Source organism: Eublepharis macularius, chromosome 10 (genome assembly GCF_028583425.1).
Source record: "Eublepharis macularius isolate TG4126 chromosome 10, MPM_Emac_v1.0, whole genome shotgun sequence".
Taxonomy (NCBI): domain Eukaryota; kingdom Metazoa; phylum Chordata; class Lepidosauria; order Squamata; family Eublepharidae; genus Eublepharis; species Eublepharis macularius.
In genome coordinates, this window is record NC_072799.1 from 57,098,316 (window position 1) to 57,117,829 (window position 19,514).

The following is a 19,514-nucleotide window of genomic DNA, read 5'->3' on the forward strand; positions in this document are numbered from 1 at the left end:
TTGATAAATATACAGTAATATACATTAAGCTACAGCTAAAATTATATAAATATAATAACCTTACCAATCAATATTCATTTAGTCTACCCAACAATAAATAACTATAAATAGATTACAAAAATATTATTCTAATAAACAGACTACAAAAATATAATATTAATGCAGATAAACATCCAACTGGTGGGTGGTCCTTTAAGATGACTAAGAAGAATCCACTTCCTCAAAGTAAGACTGGTAAGTATCTGTAGTCTTACGTAGCATGACTTTGTGAATCATTTCTTCTTTGTTTTTAGGTAGTGGTTGCTACTGTAAGCTCTGAATCCAAATGAAGACCAGAATCTATCAAAATGCCAAAAAGGTGAAAGAGAGCACCAGAGCCAGACAACACGCCTACAAGCCAATGGGGTTTCCCAGCATAATTTCAAACATCCACTCCTGTTTCGTATATCACTTCTTCACAGGCTTCAATACATTGTAAATTGTTACTTCTAGGTCCTTCAAAAATTCACCACCATGTTGGCCACAGCATTGATCTGTCAGCACTATACTAACATGGTGGTGAATTTCTGAAGGACTTAGAAATAAAAATTTATATTATGTTTGGATTCCGAGCTTACTTTGAAAAAGAGAGAAAAAACAAGCGTTTTGCACAGCCCTTTGGAAACAAAGTAGCAGGGAAGCTGGAAGGGGATGGAGCAGCTTCCCTGCCACTTTGTTTCCAAAGAACTGTGCAAAACGCTTGGCTTTTTCCCCTCTTTTTCAAAGCCTGAAACATGCCTGGGAGGGAGGGGAAAAGAGCCATTTAATCCTTTCCTGGCTTTTAAAGCCAGGAGGAATGCACAGTAACATTACAATGTTGCAATGTTACGTTACAACCCTTTCTTGCCTTTGGGGGAAAAAAAGAGAGTGTGTGCATACCCCAAAGGAGGAAGGGAAAGACCAGCCATTTAACACTTTCCTGGCTTTTAAAGCCAGCAGGGAATAAGCAAAGTCCTCTCAGCAGAAAAAAGAGGCAGGCCCTTTGAAAGCAGCAACACTTTTCTTGAAGGCAAGAAAAGTGTTGCTGCTTTCAAACGCCTCCTATCAGCTCAAAAGCGGCCAGGTGAACACCTCTACTGCAGAAAGCCCATCTCTGGTTGCCTAGGAAATTGATTGATGGTGCCAGACTGTGTGCAGTGACAAAACGAAAAATGAACGGGCCTAAAGTTCGTCATGGTTCATCAGAAATGGGCTCTGACAAACCACCAGTTCGCAAACCACGAACCGGCCCGGTTCGTGACAAACTCTGGTTCGTATTTCGGTTTGTGCCCATCTCTAGTTTTCACAAGATAAGAAAGCCTTGGTTAACATCATCTTCAATATACTGGGTGAGCACTCAGTGTATTCCTTTGAAGAAACAAAGCTCTGGAGCATGAAGCACAGGAACTTGAAATCAACAAAGGCTTTCTTAACTCTAGAGATGTACACATTTGGAATGTACAAAGCAGAAAGGAAAGTATCTGGGGTTGCAAAGGACCAGGGAAAAGAAAGAGGGGAGGAATGCTGCCTATTATGCAGGCATAAGAGTAGCAACCTTAAACAGCTGCTTTTAAAAGAGACAACCAATGATAGTCCAGGGCACAAAGATGAAGTACTTACAATCAACAGTATGCTGCCACTGTGCAGATGCTAAACTGCTCACAACAGCACTGGCAAGCAAATCTTCAAAGTGATCAAAAGACAGGCTCAAAGCAACAACACATCAGACACATTTTAAACCAGGCAAGTTAAAAAAACTGACTGCGATAACTGCAAACTTCTCAGCCCCTCTGGCAACAGCTGGGCTCTTAAGAATGATTAAGCAAGTACCTTAACAAGGGTATAACAATTATGACAATTAATTTGCAAAACACTATTTGTTGTAGGTATACAACGCTGCCAAATATAAGAGAGCAAATAGGACGAGCTTCTGGTTTTAGAACCAAAGTTCTAAGACTGTAATAATCAGTTGTATTCCTGCAGCTATTATTGTATTCATAATGCAGGGGAAGTTCAAAGAAAGAGGAAGTACAATAATTAAGTTCCTGTGTGCATGTTTACCTAAGTACAACTGACAGAACATGAAGGACACATTTCATACATAAGAAAATTATGAAAGCTGGCAGCTAGCTAATGAGGCATTTTCAAGAGTGCTTTATGAAGCACTAAAGCTTTGGTTTACTACAATGTTGAATCAATAGACCTACCACCAGGGTGAAACTGTGCAGAGGCTGAATCCCATAGCGTTCCACAAGCTTTGCTCTCTTCACACTGGGGAGGTCAGGAATCTTTTCCCGAAGCTGATCAATATTCACCACTTGATGATGGCATGTACGAGTGGGCAAAGATTTAGCATCGTACAGAATCAATGGTGGAAGGTTTGGTTCTGGCATGAACCTGGGGGAAAACAAAGATGCTCCTCTGGAGTTCTTTTTACTTAACCCAATTTGCCGCATCTCGACAATATGTGGCAAAGTTTCTGCTCTCCTGATAATTATGTGACTTGCTGTAACTAGACCAAAATACTCAGAGCTCAAAGCTTAGGACTGGCCCCTGCATAGCAACAGATAAGCCCCTTTGCCAGGGCATAGCCTCAAGCTCTTTTTGATGATCTGCCACTGGCTGTCAAGACAGCCAGCAGTGGAGAGAAGGAATAAATTTAAACCCTTTTACACCCCCCCAAAAACACAAACAAAATGCAGATGCCACTCATCCTTCTCACTGCCAAATGGGACCTGTGATTCAGACCAACTGGGAGTATAATCTGGCAAAGGGAAAAAGGAAGACTGACAGCCAGCTGCTAAGAATGTTTCATGCAGGTTGCAACCTCCCTCCTATTAATCTGAGGAGTTTCAATGAAAAAAGCAAGCTGCGTTAAAAGCCAAGTTGCCATCTTCGGCGGGGTGCCATAGTAAATAAAGCTGAGTGACAACATCAAAGGACAAAGGCTCTGCTGAAAAGGGGAGCTAATTCAAGCCATCACAAAAACACAGCAATTAAAGAGGCAACTCCTGCCTAATGTGAACAAATGACAAATCTGAGAACTTAAACAATTAAAAACGCTGAGATCTTCCTTTACAAACAGATAGGAGGAATTCCTTGAAAAAACTACATTCAAACTACATCTACTGCTTTCAAATCCAGTCTTAAATCAATAACAGCAGTTTTAAAAGTAAAATTTCATCATAAGTTTTGTTCCAATTTGTTCTTCTTGCTTGCTTTTGTCTGTGTTTATTGAAAAAAACTCAAATGACCCTTTTAAAGCAAAGGGGCTCCCTAGCACTGGTAGGTGTGTAAATGGTCTGTGATGACAAGTCTTCTCTTAGGCAGTGTCCAGCAATTAAGAAAAATGAAATAGATTATTATTGCGGTGTCCTAGGTATTAGATATGTTACTATTGTAATGTACTGCATAATAGATTAGGAAAAACAGGGTGTTAGTGTGAACAATCTTAAATGCAGGCAGATAAGACCACTTCTTTTTTCCAAAGAGCAAGGAACAACATACAAACGTTTCAGATAATTCACAGACCAAACAATTAGAACATGCACCTTTGAATGTACCTGGGAGTTGGATAATGGTGGTGTGTGCAGGAGAGGATTTAGTTCTCTCTCTCTCTTTAATTGGTAACTAAATCCAAGATAGCATAAACATTTGGCGATTTTTGTTTCTTTTGGTTTATTAACGTTAAAAGCTTCATTGATTTTATTAGTCACCCGAGGAAAACCCTTTTCTTCAAAGATCTGCTCCCCAGGGGCCAGTCACTGAGTCCTGACCAGGGCTTTTTTTCTGGGAAAAGAGGTGGTGGAACTCAGTGGGTTGCCCTTGGAGAAAATGGTCACATGGCTGGTGGCCCCGCCCCCTGATCTCCAGACAGAGGGGAGTTGAGATTGCCCTCTGCGCTGCCGAGCAGTGCGGAAGGCAATATAAACTCCCCTCTGTCTGGAGATCGGGGGCAGGGCCACCAGCCACGTGACCATTTTCAAGAGGTTCCGGAACTCCATTCCACTGCGTTCCAGCTGAAAAAAAGCCCTGGTCCTGACCATGGACAAAAATGGCCAAAATCATTGTTTGCTATTATCTACCAACAATAATTCTTCTGCTTAGTTAATATACCAAAGAGGGGGCTTTCTTCCCAACATAGGTCCAGGCAAATGACAACAAATACCTCCTTTTGTTCTTCTTCTCCATGACCTGGAGATAGCTCTGACTGAGACAGGAAAAGATCAGCACAGAATAAAGTTTGCCATCCCTTCATTCTGAGTTCCTGATGATTGTCTGTGCGTACCAAAGGATCTCAAAAAGACAAGAGCTTTCAAATGCTAAATTAAATGTTTATTATAGAAACAAAATGAATATAATTACCGGTAGTCCTGCTTTCCTTCTTTATCTCTCATTGCTATGGTGCACCTAAACAAAAGACCCCAAATGGCATCAATTCAACATAATTTTTGCATTACTAATGCTTTGGCATAATATTTATAACTTTAAACCATTCTAGTCAAAGAAGTTATTAAAGTATATGAACAGAAGGGACTCTGTAGCAGGCCTAATATCTTACATTGCACATACTAGAATTTTTCTGCAAATTAGTTTTCACAGCAATGGGAAAAACTCATGAAAGTAACTGCTGTGAGGTTTGAACAGTACAAGACAAAATCCCAGATGTTATTTGGAAACCTGAACAATTTCAGGAGCCTCAAGATTTAAAAGGGAGCTACAATTTATGGCTACTCACATCCTCAGTGGGTGGAACCATATTGGCTGGAATTTCCCTCACATGTATTCAGTTCCTTCTCTCCTCTCACTGGTGCTTGAGTATAATGAATCTTTTTTAGCCCACAAGATGAATTAAAATGGCTAATGGTCTCAGCTTGGAAAATGTAATTGGTCTTATGCCTGGGAAATGATGCCTACGATGTAGATACCTAGCATACTCTCAGGCAAGAACATACTGCCATAGTCACAACCCAGTGGAAACAAAAAGTGAGTTTAACTAAAAATCAGTGAGACTTGGAAGCTGATTCACATAACCACCCAGCAATGTGACAGCCAGAGGCAAAAGCAGGTACAACTTTGGTCTATAGGATGAGATGGTCTATAGGGTGAGATGGTCGTATTTCAACATGCCAAAATCAAGCATGTGCCCAAAGCCAAGTTCAGAACATGGCAACTAATGTGCACAACCAACCTGACGTCATTGCCACAATTGCAGAGGCATGTACTTTGGTGACCAAGCTTCCACACATGAGAGTTTTCTGTACACGTTTCTCTGTCCTCCCCGCCTTCCTTTTCACTTCCACACATGCTCAGCAGTGACTCTACATTGGCTCTTGGGAGTCATGGCCATCACAGCAGCTGTAGCAGCTAGCCAACCCTTCCCCCCGCTTTTCTTCATTCATGAATTATAGTGCTATAATGGTTTTAATAAAATCTGAAACAGATAAATGGCAATAGAGTATTCTGCTACACCACTGTAACACTGACATACCCTTCCAGCTTCCCCATCCCATTCTGTTCAAGCAAAATCAGGATAAAAACTGCACAGTCTTTTCTCTTATATCCCTCTCCACAATAAAAAGGACTGGAGAGTATGTGGTTGTTTTGAAAATTAAAACTGGATATTCAGAGAAATTAAAATCTGAAACAGAAATAGATACGTGGATTGTTACAGAGCTGTATCTACCTTTTTTAAAAAAATGCATCCCAGTGGCACAGCAGGAGCAATTGCTGGGGAAATGGCAGGACTTTTGCAGCAGGGAAACGTGCAGAATTCCTTCCACATGAAACTTCATGTTAGAGTTGACAATCTAACTCAATTTCAAATTGTGTTCTTTTCAAAGCTGGGAGTAAAACAGGTTTGGAAAAGAGTAGATTGGAGGACAGGGAAAACCTGGGAAAAAGCATCACTGGGGCACAAAATCATGTCTGCTCCAAAAACACAGCGCTCCAGTTTGGAAGCCAAGGTGAAGAAAAACCCTGGTGTGGGAGCAGTCACAGGAATTTCTTCTGCTAATCCTACAGTTACCCACATGTCCAGTGACTATGTGAATGGACCACAAATTAACGACAATCCCAGCTGTAAAATGAAAAGCTCACCCAAGTCTGAAATCAAAGGCTCTAGTTTCATTCAGGATTGTTCCACCATTCTCCAGCTCATTAACTTGCCTTTGTATTTCATAATCTGAAAAAAACCAAAACAAATCCTGCTGAATTATGTTGTACCCATGCCTATTTTTCATTGCCTGAGATTAAATGTATTTCTTATACCTTGATGAAACCACACTAAACCTATTAGTAACAAAGAAAACAAACTGTTCTGACAGTTATGCAGTGTTTTGGAGTGTTCAATTTTGGACATAAGCCCAATTTTGAAATGTTCTCTTGATACTGCCGAAACAGTTATTCTTTTATCGTATGGTCATATGAGATGCTACTACTGGACTAATTTCTGTCGCGATCAAGAGCAGATTTCTTCATTCAAAACAACCCTTGCTTAAAGATGCCAACCGGTATTTGTACTAAACTACAGTCTTTCAGTTTTCTGAATCCAACACGCTATTTGAGTGCATAGTGGCTTCTTCATACAACGCCCACACACTGCAGATGGGTGCTCTCTGTAGTTTATACATCTTTCTGCTGCCTGCTGACAGGTCTCACATCAGCTTTAACCAAGACAATATTGCCAGAACGATACAGGGCTAAACTGGTACCAGCTAAACAACAAATCATGACCTTTGTTATCTTTCTTACACAAGTGGCTATAGAAGCCACTTAAGGTGCAGAACATGGAGCTCCTGATGAGGAGTACAGTATCTGTTTCCTAACACTGAATTTAGAAGGTGAAATCCCAAAAAGATTTGAATTATATAATAATATTCAAGACTGGGAGAAGTTCTATATAAATTGCCTAAATAAGCAAACATACTTAGGATTCATCAAAGTGCTGTTAAGTTGCAGCCAAGTTAGGTGACCCATCAGGGTTTCAAGGCAAGAGACAAACAGAAGTGATTTGCCATTGTCTTCCTTTGCGTAGCAACCTTGGACTTCCTTGGTGGTCTCCTTGCCAAGATCTGATGAGATCAGACTAGTCTTGGCGATCCAGGTCAACAAACAATCCACTGAATGCCACTATGACATTCTCTCATCCTTATCAGCAGAAATGGCACCAGAGGCATTTTGAAAATTCAAAAATAACTAGTCTATTTATTTTAGAGGGGAAAGGTCAGGTGAAGGGTTGAAAATCTGTCTATCTGTCTATCTATCAATCTAGATATATCTGAGATAAAATCAGTACATGCACAGACTTTAGTTCTTATGTTCTTCACAGATACTTAAATGCTTATGTTTTGACGCTTTTGTTCCCTTGGTTTTCTCCAAACACTCTAGTACCCTTTATTTTCATATTTTCTTTCTCTTTTGGAGTTAGGAATGCTGGTACGCTTCCTCTGCGTAGTAACCCTAGTCAGTCTTGGTAGTGCATACAATTGCTGCTTCAATTATTATGAATGAGAGTGAGGTTTTGTTTTGACAGGGAGCCAAACTTTCCCAACCCCACTGCCTCTCTGCACTCTCCATGATGGTAAACCTAAGACACAGTCTCCATAGTAGTGGCCCCATATGCTGTGGAATGTACTATCTGTAACAAACTGTCTGAATGCTAGACAATCCAGATTCAGGAGAAAATGCAAAAAAAAAAAATTCTTTTTGACTGTGGAAGTCTTAACAGAATATGTTAATCACAGCCTGGATGGTGTTAATTTGTCTTGAAGATGTTTTATTTAATGTGATGTATTTTACTGAAATACTTGATCACAGCACTACAGTTAATTTGCATTATGTTTTTATAAAGCTTCTGCAGTATTGTTTGTAAACTGCCTGAGGACCAATTTGATTAGTGGGGCAAGAAGTAGAAGAAAAAAAGAATATTTATAAACAATGTTTCCTAATTTTGTCAGTAATACGTAATTGTAGAATCAAAAATAATACATACAACTTAAAGTTAGCAGATTTGTCTGTACTGGCAAACAACCCCAGAAATTGAGGGGTTTGGCAGTGAAGTTCAAGTTTCTTCATCCCATCTTTTAGCTGAAGAGAAATATTTCATTTTACCTATTGCCTTGGCAAGAAAGCGGGCACTGTTGATATTCTTTACTTCAGTCCTTACTCCGTATGGCTGTCCAGGATGATGTACAGAGATGTTGGCATCGACTCTCAGTTGGCCCTCTAAAGAGACATGTCAACAGATGAATGAGTAGGTTTCACCATAAGGGATTAGTCACAAATTATCTATGAAAGGCTCGAGCAGAGCTTTCAGTAAGAAGTCTGGGACACAGATACAGATTGTGGCCACTTTTTAATCTCCGTGGCTTGACAAGCTGACCCCCCACCCCGCTTCATTAAAGGGATACTCTATAGGATTCTCTGGTTTGATATTGAAATTCTCTTATTGTCAAGGGAATCCCAAGCAAGTGGGAGCGGGGACCACGGAGTTTAAAAGCCTTAGAAATGTTTCCTCCATAGGAAACAATGAAGAGTGATTCAGGGCAGCTTGTTCAGGGGCCCACAGAATTGGACCCCGTGATCCAATTATCCTGAAATTTGGGGAGGGGGGGGGTCTTTAGTGGACAGTCAGGAGTAGGTTCCCTGAAAATTTAGTGAAGATTGCTTAAAAATGCCCCCAGTCGCCCAGATATTTTTTCCCATAGAAAATAATGGCCGGTTAAATCTGGGATTCTCTAACTTTGACCAGAGAATCTGACCTGGATTTCAGGGATCCCAGATTTTTATCCTTGAAACCTGGTCCCAGATTTTTATTTATTTATTTATTTTGGTGCATACCCATACAGGAAAGAACTGTGGCCAATCTTCCTAATGCCCAGGATCACAACAGATCAAGACAGAAAATGGCTTTTGGTTGGGGTTTGAGTGATAGTAAACTACCCTTTGATGACTTTACACTGCTCTGTCACAAAACCAATAAGTTTGAGGCAGATTTACTGAAGTGCCCTTGAAAATTTACAGCTCAAGGACTGGTGTCAGAATTCTATTTTTGCCTTCCCTTAAGGAATTGCAATCTTTGCTACAAGTACAATTTTGAATCCTTCCGAACTGCCAAAAGGGTAATACATACAGCCCTGTATAAAGTGAGGCAGAGGGCAATCTTGTTCTAAAGCAAAGGGTGGGACAGAATTATCCATAAAGTCCTTCCTGCATTATCATTCTTTGTTTTTCCGCATTCTTTCTAAACATGCATTTAAGAATTGGTCAAACTGGAAAAGCAATATAAAACTCTTCCTAATAAACACCGTATCATTAAACTACACAGATATCCCTCCTCCCACATTCTCACACCTTAGGGTCTTATCTGCACTTATATTACTGCACTGTAAAGCGAGGCAAATGTTTGATATTTACACAACACAGTAAACAGCACAAGTATTAAATTTTTAAGAGGATAAAACTTGAGCGTCCGGTCACGGCTAAGTTTCCTCAAGGGCATTTTGCAAAGATGTGAATACTCCACTGCCATACATCTGTATAAACTACTGACTAGCACTGCAACAAAGAAAAGCATGGAAGGATGGTGCTTCCCATCACAAAAGTCAGTTACGTGGAATAGAAAGAACTTAGTTACCAGAATACAGAATGTCCTATATGCTTATCCTGTATGCTTTAGGACTATTTGTTCTGAAGGCATGGATCTGATTTTGCTACAACCAATCTGGTTATGGTACCTGGTCATGTCCAAATAGGCAATGTATGAATGTAACAAGCATCTCTCTCAAACCAAAATTACTAAAGGTCCTGTACTGGCTCAGTCAAATATGCAATTGGTGGCAAACCCTAGTTTACGGCTCTGTAGTATGTGAAGTGGCCCAATGACTAAACGTATGAAGTGATTATGGCGCAAGTTAAAAAAGAATGAAAATTAAGGACTCTTCTCACTAACTCCCCCACCCCATCTGCTTCTTGTTCCAAGCTACCCTACAGGCATTGAAAAAGGTCTGATAGTTCTGGAGAATTCTCAACCTGGTTTATAAGGGAAGTATTATGCTATTCTTTTTAAAAATGATATATGGCAGTCACAACTATTAATAGAAAAGGGGGTTAAAAGATGCACTCAAAGGCCTCCTTAGATAGCTGTCATTTGCATGAACAGTTAATGCAACAGAAGAAGCTTGAGCCTGTTAAGTGCAACTGCTATTCTAGCATTTTCCTGAAGATATTTTGGATAGATTCACCACAGATATAGATTAACAATGCCCCAAGGAGGCTTGACTACAAAAAGTTATTCATCTCATCTTGAGCTCCCTGGTGAATTGTGAACATGGAAAGGCAGCTAGACAACTTTTTCAGAAAATTCAATAATTACTATGACTACTGCAACCCACACTATCAACCTTTATGTAAGCTTGTGGTTGTCAAATTGCAGTTCAGGGAACTCTGGGATTCTATTCTCCCTATAATCTCTGATGGACAACAAACACCCCCCCTCCCAAACTGGTTCCATCCTTTCCTGCCAAGCAGCTACAAGGAACATGCTCAGTTCAAGTCATCAGGCTCAAAAGGCATGGCCAATGTTTCATATGAACCATGTGCAGCCTAGAATACAACACAGAACCTCTGCAATGTACAGGGGTCCCTTGGATCTCCTCAGCACAGAGAGACTGGAAACCACTGAATGAAGTCATCTACTTGCACTTCAGACTGCATACCTTCTTTGCAACAAATTAATATCTGACAAGGGAACTCAAATTCAGCACTCAATAGAAACCAGATTCCAGAACCTGTACACAGTCGTATAGCACATTTTCTAAATGAGCGTACTTTATTAGCCTTGACAAATCCTGCCTTCCACTGGAAACTCAGTTCACCTACATCATCCCAGCTATTAAGGAATATAAACATTTAAGAACTGAACACTGAAAATCTGAGGATGCTTTATTCTGTGCCGAGCGCTAAATTCCACAATACAATAACGAAAACAAAACTACACAGTACCCAAAGCCTTGCCTGAACCATCCAAGACCTTGTTATTGTGTTTGGCCCAGTTTTCATGCCTGTGTGTGGTGGTATCTATGGTACCTGATCTTTTGGCTCACAACTCACTTTGAGCACAGATTCAGCCTTTTATCTATCATCATGTTGCTTGTAGATCAAGCATGCATCAATCAACTGCAAGCTCTCAGACTTCCTCCGCAGCCGAGTTCCTACTTGCCCTTCACATCCATTTAGAGTAGGCTTTGGGCCCTGTTCTTGTGGGCAGCATCCACTTTCTGACTCGACTACTGGAGCTTCTCACAAACCCAAGGCTAAGTCATGACAACGAGACAGCTAGTCCTGCCTCTTAGCACAATCTTCCTCGTTTCTGATTACTATGCGATGAAGTCATTCTCCTGATCTTGGCGCACTGCAGGTTGTTGCTACTGAAAGGATGGATGTTAAATGCATCCTGTCTCCCCACACTCAGTAAGAAAAGAGATAAGACTCAAAAGGGGCAAACTTATCTTCAAACAGAAATAGCTCAGATTATAGAAAAACAGATGATGATGTGGTCCCTGTATAAACACCTGAAAAATGAATGAGACTAAATCTGACATGCTGTGAGAAAGAAAAATTGCTAGCAGACAGACCTACAAACTGTGTAAACCTCACAAGAAGGTCATAGCTAGAAATCAGTCAAGAGTAAATGTGGTGTAAGCTACCATGCTATACTGCATCTTCAAAGCAAGGCATGGTTGTACTTTGGGGCAGGTGTGCAATCTACAGAAAGAAGGCCTGAGAAGGATAGTGTCATTGGATGTCCTTTTCTGAAGAGCCCACCCAATTTCAAGTTTTCAAAGAAAATGGCAGTAGCAGAAAAGCACCTGAAGATACCTTTGAGATTATAAGCACAACAGTTGCAACTGGATGTCAGACTGACAGCAACCTCAAGAAAACTGAGAAGGCCCCACCCCAGCTCTATTCAGACGGCACAAATAAACCAGAGTTTGATGATGACAAACTTTACTGTTTGGCTTGAATGCTGTCTTCTCCCCCCCCCCATACATAAAGACTTCCTGTTTTAGGAAATATTCACTCTAAGTACAATTTGTTGTAACAGTCAAATGCAGGTACTTCATCAAATTATAGTCTCCCTCCTCCCTGGAACCAGGAGTCTAAACCATGGTTTAGTCCTGGCTTAGAATCTCAGTTATTGAAAAAGAAAAAAGAGGAGAATTTGGGGGGAAATTTCTGCTCACTAATAAAAAAGGGGCTGAAATTCTGTTTCCCTTCCCATAGCCAAAGGCACAAGTCTACAGACTGAATGAGCCAGCCCTATGGATCAGCCCAGAATGTAATCTATTGTAATTTGTATTATCTTTATTGAGCTTTTATTTCAGTGTAATGTACTTTCTTCCTTTATTAAGTTGTCTTTTTGTAAGCCACTTCAGGTCCCTGTTGTGGGGGTGGAGTGGGAACTGCTTAAGCTCCTGCATTTGGATGCCAACAAACTGAAGTTTATTAAGGATTTCCTAACTGAGGAAGTGTTAGATTGAAATGGCATGTGGGAAGAGGGTGGAAGAGAATTTATAAGCCTGACAAACTAGAGTCAAGAAAAAAGGCAAATTACCTGACAAACGACACATACATCACAAAAATATACCAGTTTTTCCATGATGTCTAAAGGCCAATGAGTGCATTTAGAAAACTGGTGTCCTCTTTCTTAACTGATTGCTATTCAAAAGGGCTGGAAGGCAGTAGATGGCATGTTGCCCTTTACAGTTAGGCAAAAAAGAGCACGTTCTCCATAATAGTTATTGCTGCTTTTGAAAACCATATGGTTGAATGGAATGGCATGGCAAGGGGAAAAGGAGACAGGTAGGATGCATACCAGCTGGGGGCACAGAAGAGGAAAGAAGATATTAGTGCTGGTTACTACAGCTTGTGGGACCCCAATAATTATTCTCCATTATACTGAAATAATCATAAATATACCAATACATAAATATACCAATTCTAGAAGAACTGTATTGATATATTTATGAATACCTGATGTGAACTTTGTATTTATTCTTGTCCATTTATGAGCACCTTGCACTTTATATACATGAAATATAACTTTTCAAAATTATAACTTTGTTGCACAGTGCACTTTAAGAACTTAAGGTCTGTGGATTGTTACCGCGGCAGGTCCTTGTCTTATCCTTGGTTCTATACTCCGTGGTGCCCCTCTTTTGCTCTTTCATTTGCTCAAAGAGCTTGAAAGATAAACTTAAGCCCAATCACTTCTTTTCCCACAGCACATATCAGATTTGGGGAAGCTGTTCCACAGAATCTGCATCAAAGCAACATCTGAGAAAAATGAACAGGCAAAACAAAGGAGGAAAAACCAGCCCAGGGGTGACCAGCTACTGCCCTTCTAGCTAAGATTATGGAAAATTTAACAAGGACTTGCAGTATAAAAGGCTTAGAGCTTAAGCTGCTGCAGCTGGGTCCTTCTAAGACCCCTGAAGTGCAAGTGACCGTATTCAAGCTGAGAAGACTGAGGGGAGGGTGGAGACCACCAGCACTACAACAATACAGAATGATAAACAGCTGCCAGGCAGAATAAGTGGCTGCTGTGAAAGTGCCTTTGTGAGGAGAGAAACACAGCTAAGGAGGGATAAACATGCCCTTCTCAAGTGTTCTACCTGCCATGTTTGCTTGGCTGCTCCCAATCGCCTGAAGGATAAGCTGAAGCTCTCTCACCGCCGCAGCTGCTTCTTCCCCACAGCACATATCGGGCTCCATGACAACCTCCATGAGGCCAACTCCTACCAGAGACAGACAAGAGATTTCTAACAGCATCTTTTGCTCTCAGCATAAACATTCAGCTCCTTAAACATATGAAGGTTCTCCAGCTTTGCGTGCAGAAGCTGAAAGACATTTAATACTGAATAACTGTCAAAACGGTTGTACTTGTAGAACAACTCATCTCTCCATCACAAGTGAAAATCCTCTCCCAATAGTCTTGCATATGGAGGCAGACCTCTCCAAAAAGTTACCAAGGTCTGCTTTAAGAGACTTCAGACAACACATTCCTGGATACAGGAACCAAACAATGTGTCGGCTGAACATATGTACATAGACAGCAGGTGGAGGCTGCATAACTGTGGACAAACTGTGCCTACATAAATATAGATTTTTGCATGATCCTTATTTTTAGCCACTGATTACTACTGATTCAAAATACTCGTATGATTCTATGAGGAACCAGTGTACTTCTCAGGTATGCAGCCTGTATGTGAATTTATAAGCTATGAATAACCTCAGGATTTTGGCAATAGGATGTGTCCTGGTTAATCTAGGTCAGGGGTCCCCAACCTTTTAAGCCTGGGGGCACCTCAGAAGGCTGGCTCAGAGTAGCAGGCACAACTACAAAACAGCTGCCCCAAGAGGCGGAGCCAAACACAAAAGGTCAGGGAGTGAAGTTATCCATGGGGAAGTTGAGAAAAATCACTACCCCTTTTTCCACAAGCGGAAATGCCATTCTATCAGAGGAGCTGCATGGTTGGGTACCTGCCAGTGCTTGCTATCTCTGTGTACCGCCTCCTTAACTGGACTAGTTATTCCGACAGATGAATGTGCAGCCTAGAGAACTCTCCCATATGCCAAACCATTCATTTGTATTACCCAGGATATAAAGGAGTGAACAGAAAATGGACCATTATTCTGTGAGGCCTGGAAGGGTAGATTGTCATACCCTGAGAAACTTCCCAAAGTATCCCTAACCCTGGAAAGGTTTCTTCTGCCTCCGAAGAAGCAGAACAGAACAACTGGCACATCAGATAGGCAAACACTGCTGAGATCGTATGGTGCAGCCACATAGACCATACTGCATTACACCTTAAATAATACTCCAAGAAGTAATCAGTTTATGCATACAGAGCCATCCCACAAACCACTCACTGAAAAACATTGCCCAGAGTTCCCAACCTCTTATTTGCTGCCAAAAATTGAGATCAGCTGTAAAAAAAAAAAGAGGGGGGGGCAGATTCCTGATTTTTCAACCAGCCCAGCCTTTGAAGTTGTCTTAATAAAAATAAGAACCAGGAAACAGCACTACTGACACGTCCTCAGCCACTTGCTTTAGAACTGCTCCTCTAAAATAAGCACATCTGTCCCGGGGCGAGAGGTCTGCCAAACCCACCTGCTCTGTTCAAGTCAACAAGTGTCTGGCCCCTTGCGTCGTCGTGAAGGCTCTTTCCACTGTCTTGCTCCAGCTGTATCTGCCTGATTCTCGCAGTCCTGCTTACCATTTCATTTTGGTTTTTCCCGACACACAGGCTGTACGACAGACTCCCATTCACAGCAACTGGAAGCCTTTGCTGAGTGATCTGGTAGCCAGCCTGCATTTGGAATGGTAACAGCTAGCAGCAATTAAGTATTTAAGTAAACATTTATCACCTTTATATTCCCAAAGACGTCCTTTTCCTCTTAACCATTATTAATTGCGAACAGAACACAAACTATAGGGCTGGTGTAATCTTTTTACCTAGTTTTGCCACTATTGATTAATCACAAGACGGAAACTTCAAAAAAACCACAAAGATATGAATGACAATAAGCAAAAGGAATCTCAATTTCTATCTGAAGCCCCGTTTTTTCAAGGCTCATGAGAAATCCAGTTTTCAAATACCAAAGTAGCAGCATTTGTTTTATATGAACGTATTCGAAATATTAACATAAACTATACACTTCATTACAGGGCTCTTTAAAAGGCAACAGTGTAGAGCAGAAATGCATGTTCCAAAGCCCATGAATGCATGTTCAGATCTTGGGGAAGCATTCACAAAGGAGAATCAGAGGGTGGGATGGATACTTAACCCTTCACACATCTGCCAATTCTTTCCTGAAATTGTTTGCCATCACATTTTTTCTTACAACTGTGTTTATACTTCTGTGTTTTAGAACTTGGCTTTGGGGGAAATAAATTTAAAACCAACATGGGCGGGGGGAGGCATATTTCCAGAGAGAACTGATAGGTAGAAAGGTTAAACAAATGACCACTCCTGCATTAGTGTTGTGAGAGAACCTTATAGTTTCTTCATGACTCATAGTCAACCCCTCAATAGAACATGTAAACTATTCTCAGCACTCACCATCATGCACGGCAGGGAAAAAGAAAGGTGTAATTTGCTTGTGTTTAGAGCTAATAAAATATGCTAGGCATCCTTTTATGGTGGCACCTTACTTTATTATTCATTCATGATCCCAGGGCCGAATAGTGACATTTTAAATAGGTTCAGGGACTAAATTATTGCAAGCCCTGGATGAAATTAATACCTTGGAGATTCAGACAAGACACTTACAAGCCAAAGGGATATGACTTAATATATTACCTGCTTTCAAATTGAAATATAAGAAGAACAAAATGATTTCACAAAATCAAAATCTGCAGCCGACCCTTCATTATGAAACACTCTGAAATAACATCCCTTTTGTGTGTTTCAAGAAAACGCAGAACGATGGGCTCAGTTTCAAATTCCCACTTGGGAACAGAATCACTAAGCAGCCTAAAGCAACCCACTTTCTTTAGCAGCCCAATCAACCTTACAGGGTTTCTAGAAGGCTAAAACACCTCTCTGTGCCCCCAGGATGAGATACAAATATTGTAGGAGTAATACTAATATTCCGTTAGGTCTGTAGCACAGGCTGTTGAGTTTGATGACATTTTATTCCACCCCCATAACTGTGAGATTCTCCAGGATGAAGAGAAAAATTCAAGTGTCTTCAACATTGTAGCTTTAAGCCAAGACACAGACTCCTTTTAAAAAATTAAAATGATAAATCCTGTATAATAGATTTGAATGTACAGGCTTCACTTTATCAAACTCAATGACGCCAAAATCAATTCCAAGCAAGCTGGGCCCTAATATAAAAGCAATTTGCAATGTCTACAGATACCACTACCTGATTCTCAGTTCTTTATATTAGCTTTAGTGATCAGCGGGATTTAAAAATAGAACAACTGCATTTTAAATCCTGAAAAGGAGGAGAACAAAAGTCCATGATGTCTATAGGACTGTAATGTGTATCTGTAATATGTTCATTTTAAATGAAATAATCAATATCAGGCTGCCTTAGCCCCACCAGACAAGTAGTGGGAAATGGGGAAAGTCTGGCCCTGGCAGCGCCTTCTCCCAGTTCAATTACCCAAAGCCGTCGGAAACATGAGGTGGAGCACCCGGAGTCGGCAATCAGAACGATCGCCTTCCATCTGCCAGAGCCAGGCTGCAGCTGCCGATTCATCAGGGCGCAAAGCTGCACCCAACCAGGATGGGCAAAGCAGTGGTGGAAACAAAAGAGCATCTTTTCTCCCAGCTCCTTCTCCCATCCGTTTCCAGACTTGTCCCTTGTCCAATTCATGGAGGGACAAAGCTTCATACATACTCACAGGCAGATCAGCGTAGAAATAGTGTTTCCTGTCAAACAAGGACTTCTTGTTTATGGTGCAGTTCAGAGCAAGGCCAGTTGTCACTGCTGCTTCGACGCATCTCCTGTTGAGAACCTAAAGGAACACGACACACAACTTCACTCAGTGACACGAGATGAAACAAATACCTCGCCCACACATTGTCTTTTAAATAGTGCATATTCTATTTTGCCTACCTCTTGTGTGTGGGCAGAGGATATTCAGCAGATAAAAATCTAAAGTTTTATGCGAGAGAAAGAAAGAGAGACAGCTTTTCCTATGCCACAGGGGCTTGGCTAAGTGGGCGAGAAATTATAGAGAACTGTATTTGAAGCAAGAGTTGTGCATGTGAGAGACAGCAGATTCAGTAGTGGAACACACACCCTGTGCACATGAGGTGCCAAGTGTTATGCCTGGTATCTTTGGAAAGCTTGTCATTAGGTAAGCAACCTTGGGGGATTCTTCAGTTTCCACACTCCCACCAACTTTCCCCACATGCAACTGATTAAACCCTTCCATATTCATAGTGAAGGTTATTTTGTGATCGGAATGGAAGGAAAGAAATTGCAATTTGTGTCTTGGTGAAAAGGCAAACTAGGTCTCGTACAAAAGAGGCGTTTGATTTCTAGGTATGTGCGATGACAGTGGGAGGGAGCCCACAAGGCCAAGGATCCCGCAGGGTCATTTATATCATGACAAGTTATCATTCTATAACAACTTCCTGAGCAATTTTGTTATGCATATTTTGTTAAGGTAATTTCACTTATAGTAATATTTATTTACTTCCTTTCTATACCACCTTACTCACCAAAGGTAACCCAAAGAGTTTACATTGTTCTCCTCTCCTCCATTTGATCCTCACAACAACACTGTGAGGTAGGTCAGGCTGAGAGGAATGACTGGCCCAAGGTCAAGAAGCATCCCAGAGGGGATTCAAACCTGGGTCTCCCAGATCATAGTCCAGTCACTGCAGCACACTGCCCCTCTTAAGCCAACAGTGTTGAAAAGCAGTTCAATGTCTTTCCTATATTGCATTACAGGGATTTTCAATACAACACTTAGCTACAAAAAACCCAACCCAGGAGATGTGCGTTCCTACTAAGAAAAGGGGAGTATGTATAAAAAATGTTTTAAAGAGAATAAATGGGTATATAATGCAAGATATCTTCAGCTGAAACATCTGTTCACTGAGCTGATCAGGTCCAAGGATTTGCTTCGGCCCCTAACTCCTTTTGAGGAAATGATTTGGAATAGGGAAGATGGTAAACAGGGTAGGATTTCAACCCTTTACAAATTATTATTAAGGGTGATACATAAAGCCCCTCTGCCATACCAAAGAAATGCTATCAAACAAAAGGAAGCTCCCTTAGCAACAACCTGAGTAATCAAAGTGGAAACCCACAACTAAGGGATACAGTCAGTCAGGTTCTGAAATTCTAGTGTATTAAAGTGGCGCAGTGCAATGAATAAGTAACAATACTGTTATAGGCATATCAAATCACATAAACAGTGTGCAATAAACAGCTCAACATCGGCCAATTCAGAAATATCCAATGGTGCAATCAAGTTCATATCAAAGTTCAAAGCAGAGATGACACGTAAACGGCAAACCAGAGAAGCTGTGAGGACCCCTCGTTCCTGTTCAAGGTAAGTTCTTAGATAGATATACTCTTCTCATTTTCTTTCAACAGGTGGAACAAGGAGATGGAACACTCTGCAGGACCGAGACCCGACAAGGAACCGGTTATCAACAACGCTTGTTTCTAGACTGCATCAGGGGCCAACAGACCTCCTCACCAAACATCTCTGAGAACTTCACTACTGCCGCCGTTACAAACTTACGTTTCATCTCTGCTTTGAACTTTGATATGAACTTGGATATTTCTGATATTGGATATTTCTGAATTGGCTGATGTTGAGCTGTTTATTGCACACTGTTTATGTGATTTGATATGCCTATAAAAGTATTGTTATTTATTCATTACACTGCGCCACTTTAATACACTAGAATTTCAGAACCTGACTGACTGTATCCCTTAGTTGTGGGTTTCTACTT

The 19,514-nt window shown here is 40.9% G+C and overlaps 1 protein-coding gene across 1 annotated transcript in view; it reads right to left on the reverse strand.

The window, feature by feature from the left end:
• GATB (glutamyl-tRNA amidotransferase subunit B) overlaps positions 1-19,514 on the reverse strand; it is a 71,781-nt gene that overhangs the window by 20,760 nt on the left and 31,507 nt on the right. Inside the window, exons 3-9 of the mRNA XM_054990486.1 lie at positions 17,441-17,554; positions 15,194-15,392; positions 13,695-13,817; positions 8,131-8,244; positions 6,118-6,202; positions 4,384-4,428; positions 2,226-2,415 (exon numbers count right to left, since the gene is read on the reverse strand). Coding sequence (XP_054846461.1) covers positions 2,226-2,415; positions 4,384-4,428; positions 6,118-6,202; positions 8,131-8,244; positions 13,695-13,817; positions 15,194-15,392; positions 17,441-17,554 — 870 coding nt within the window. The remainder of the gene's footprint in view (positions 1-2,225; positions 2,416-4,383; positions 4,429-6,117; positions 6,203-8,130; positions 8,245-13,694; positions 13,818-15,193; positions 15,393-17,440; positions 17,555-19,514) is intronic.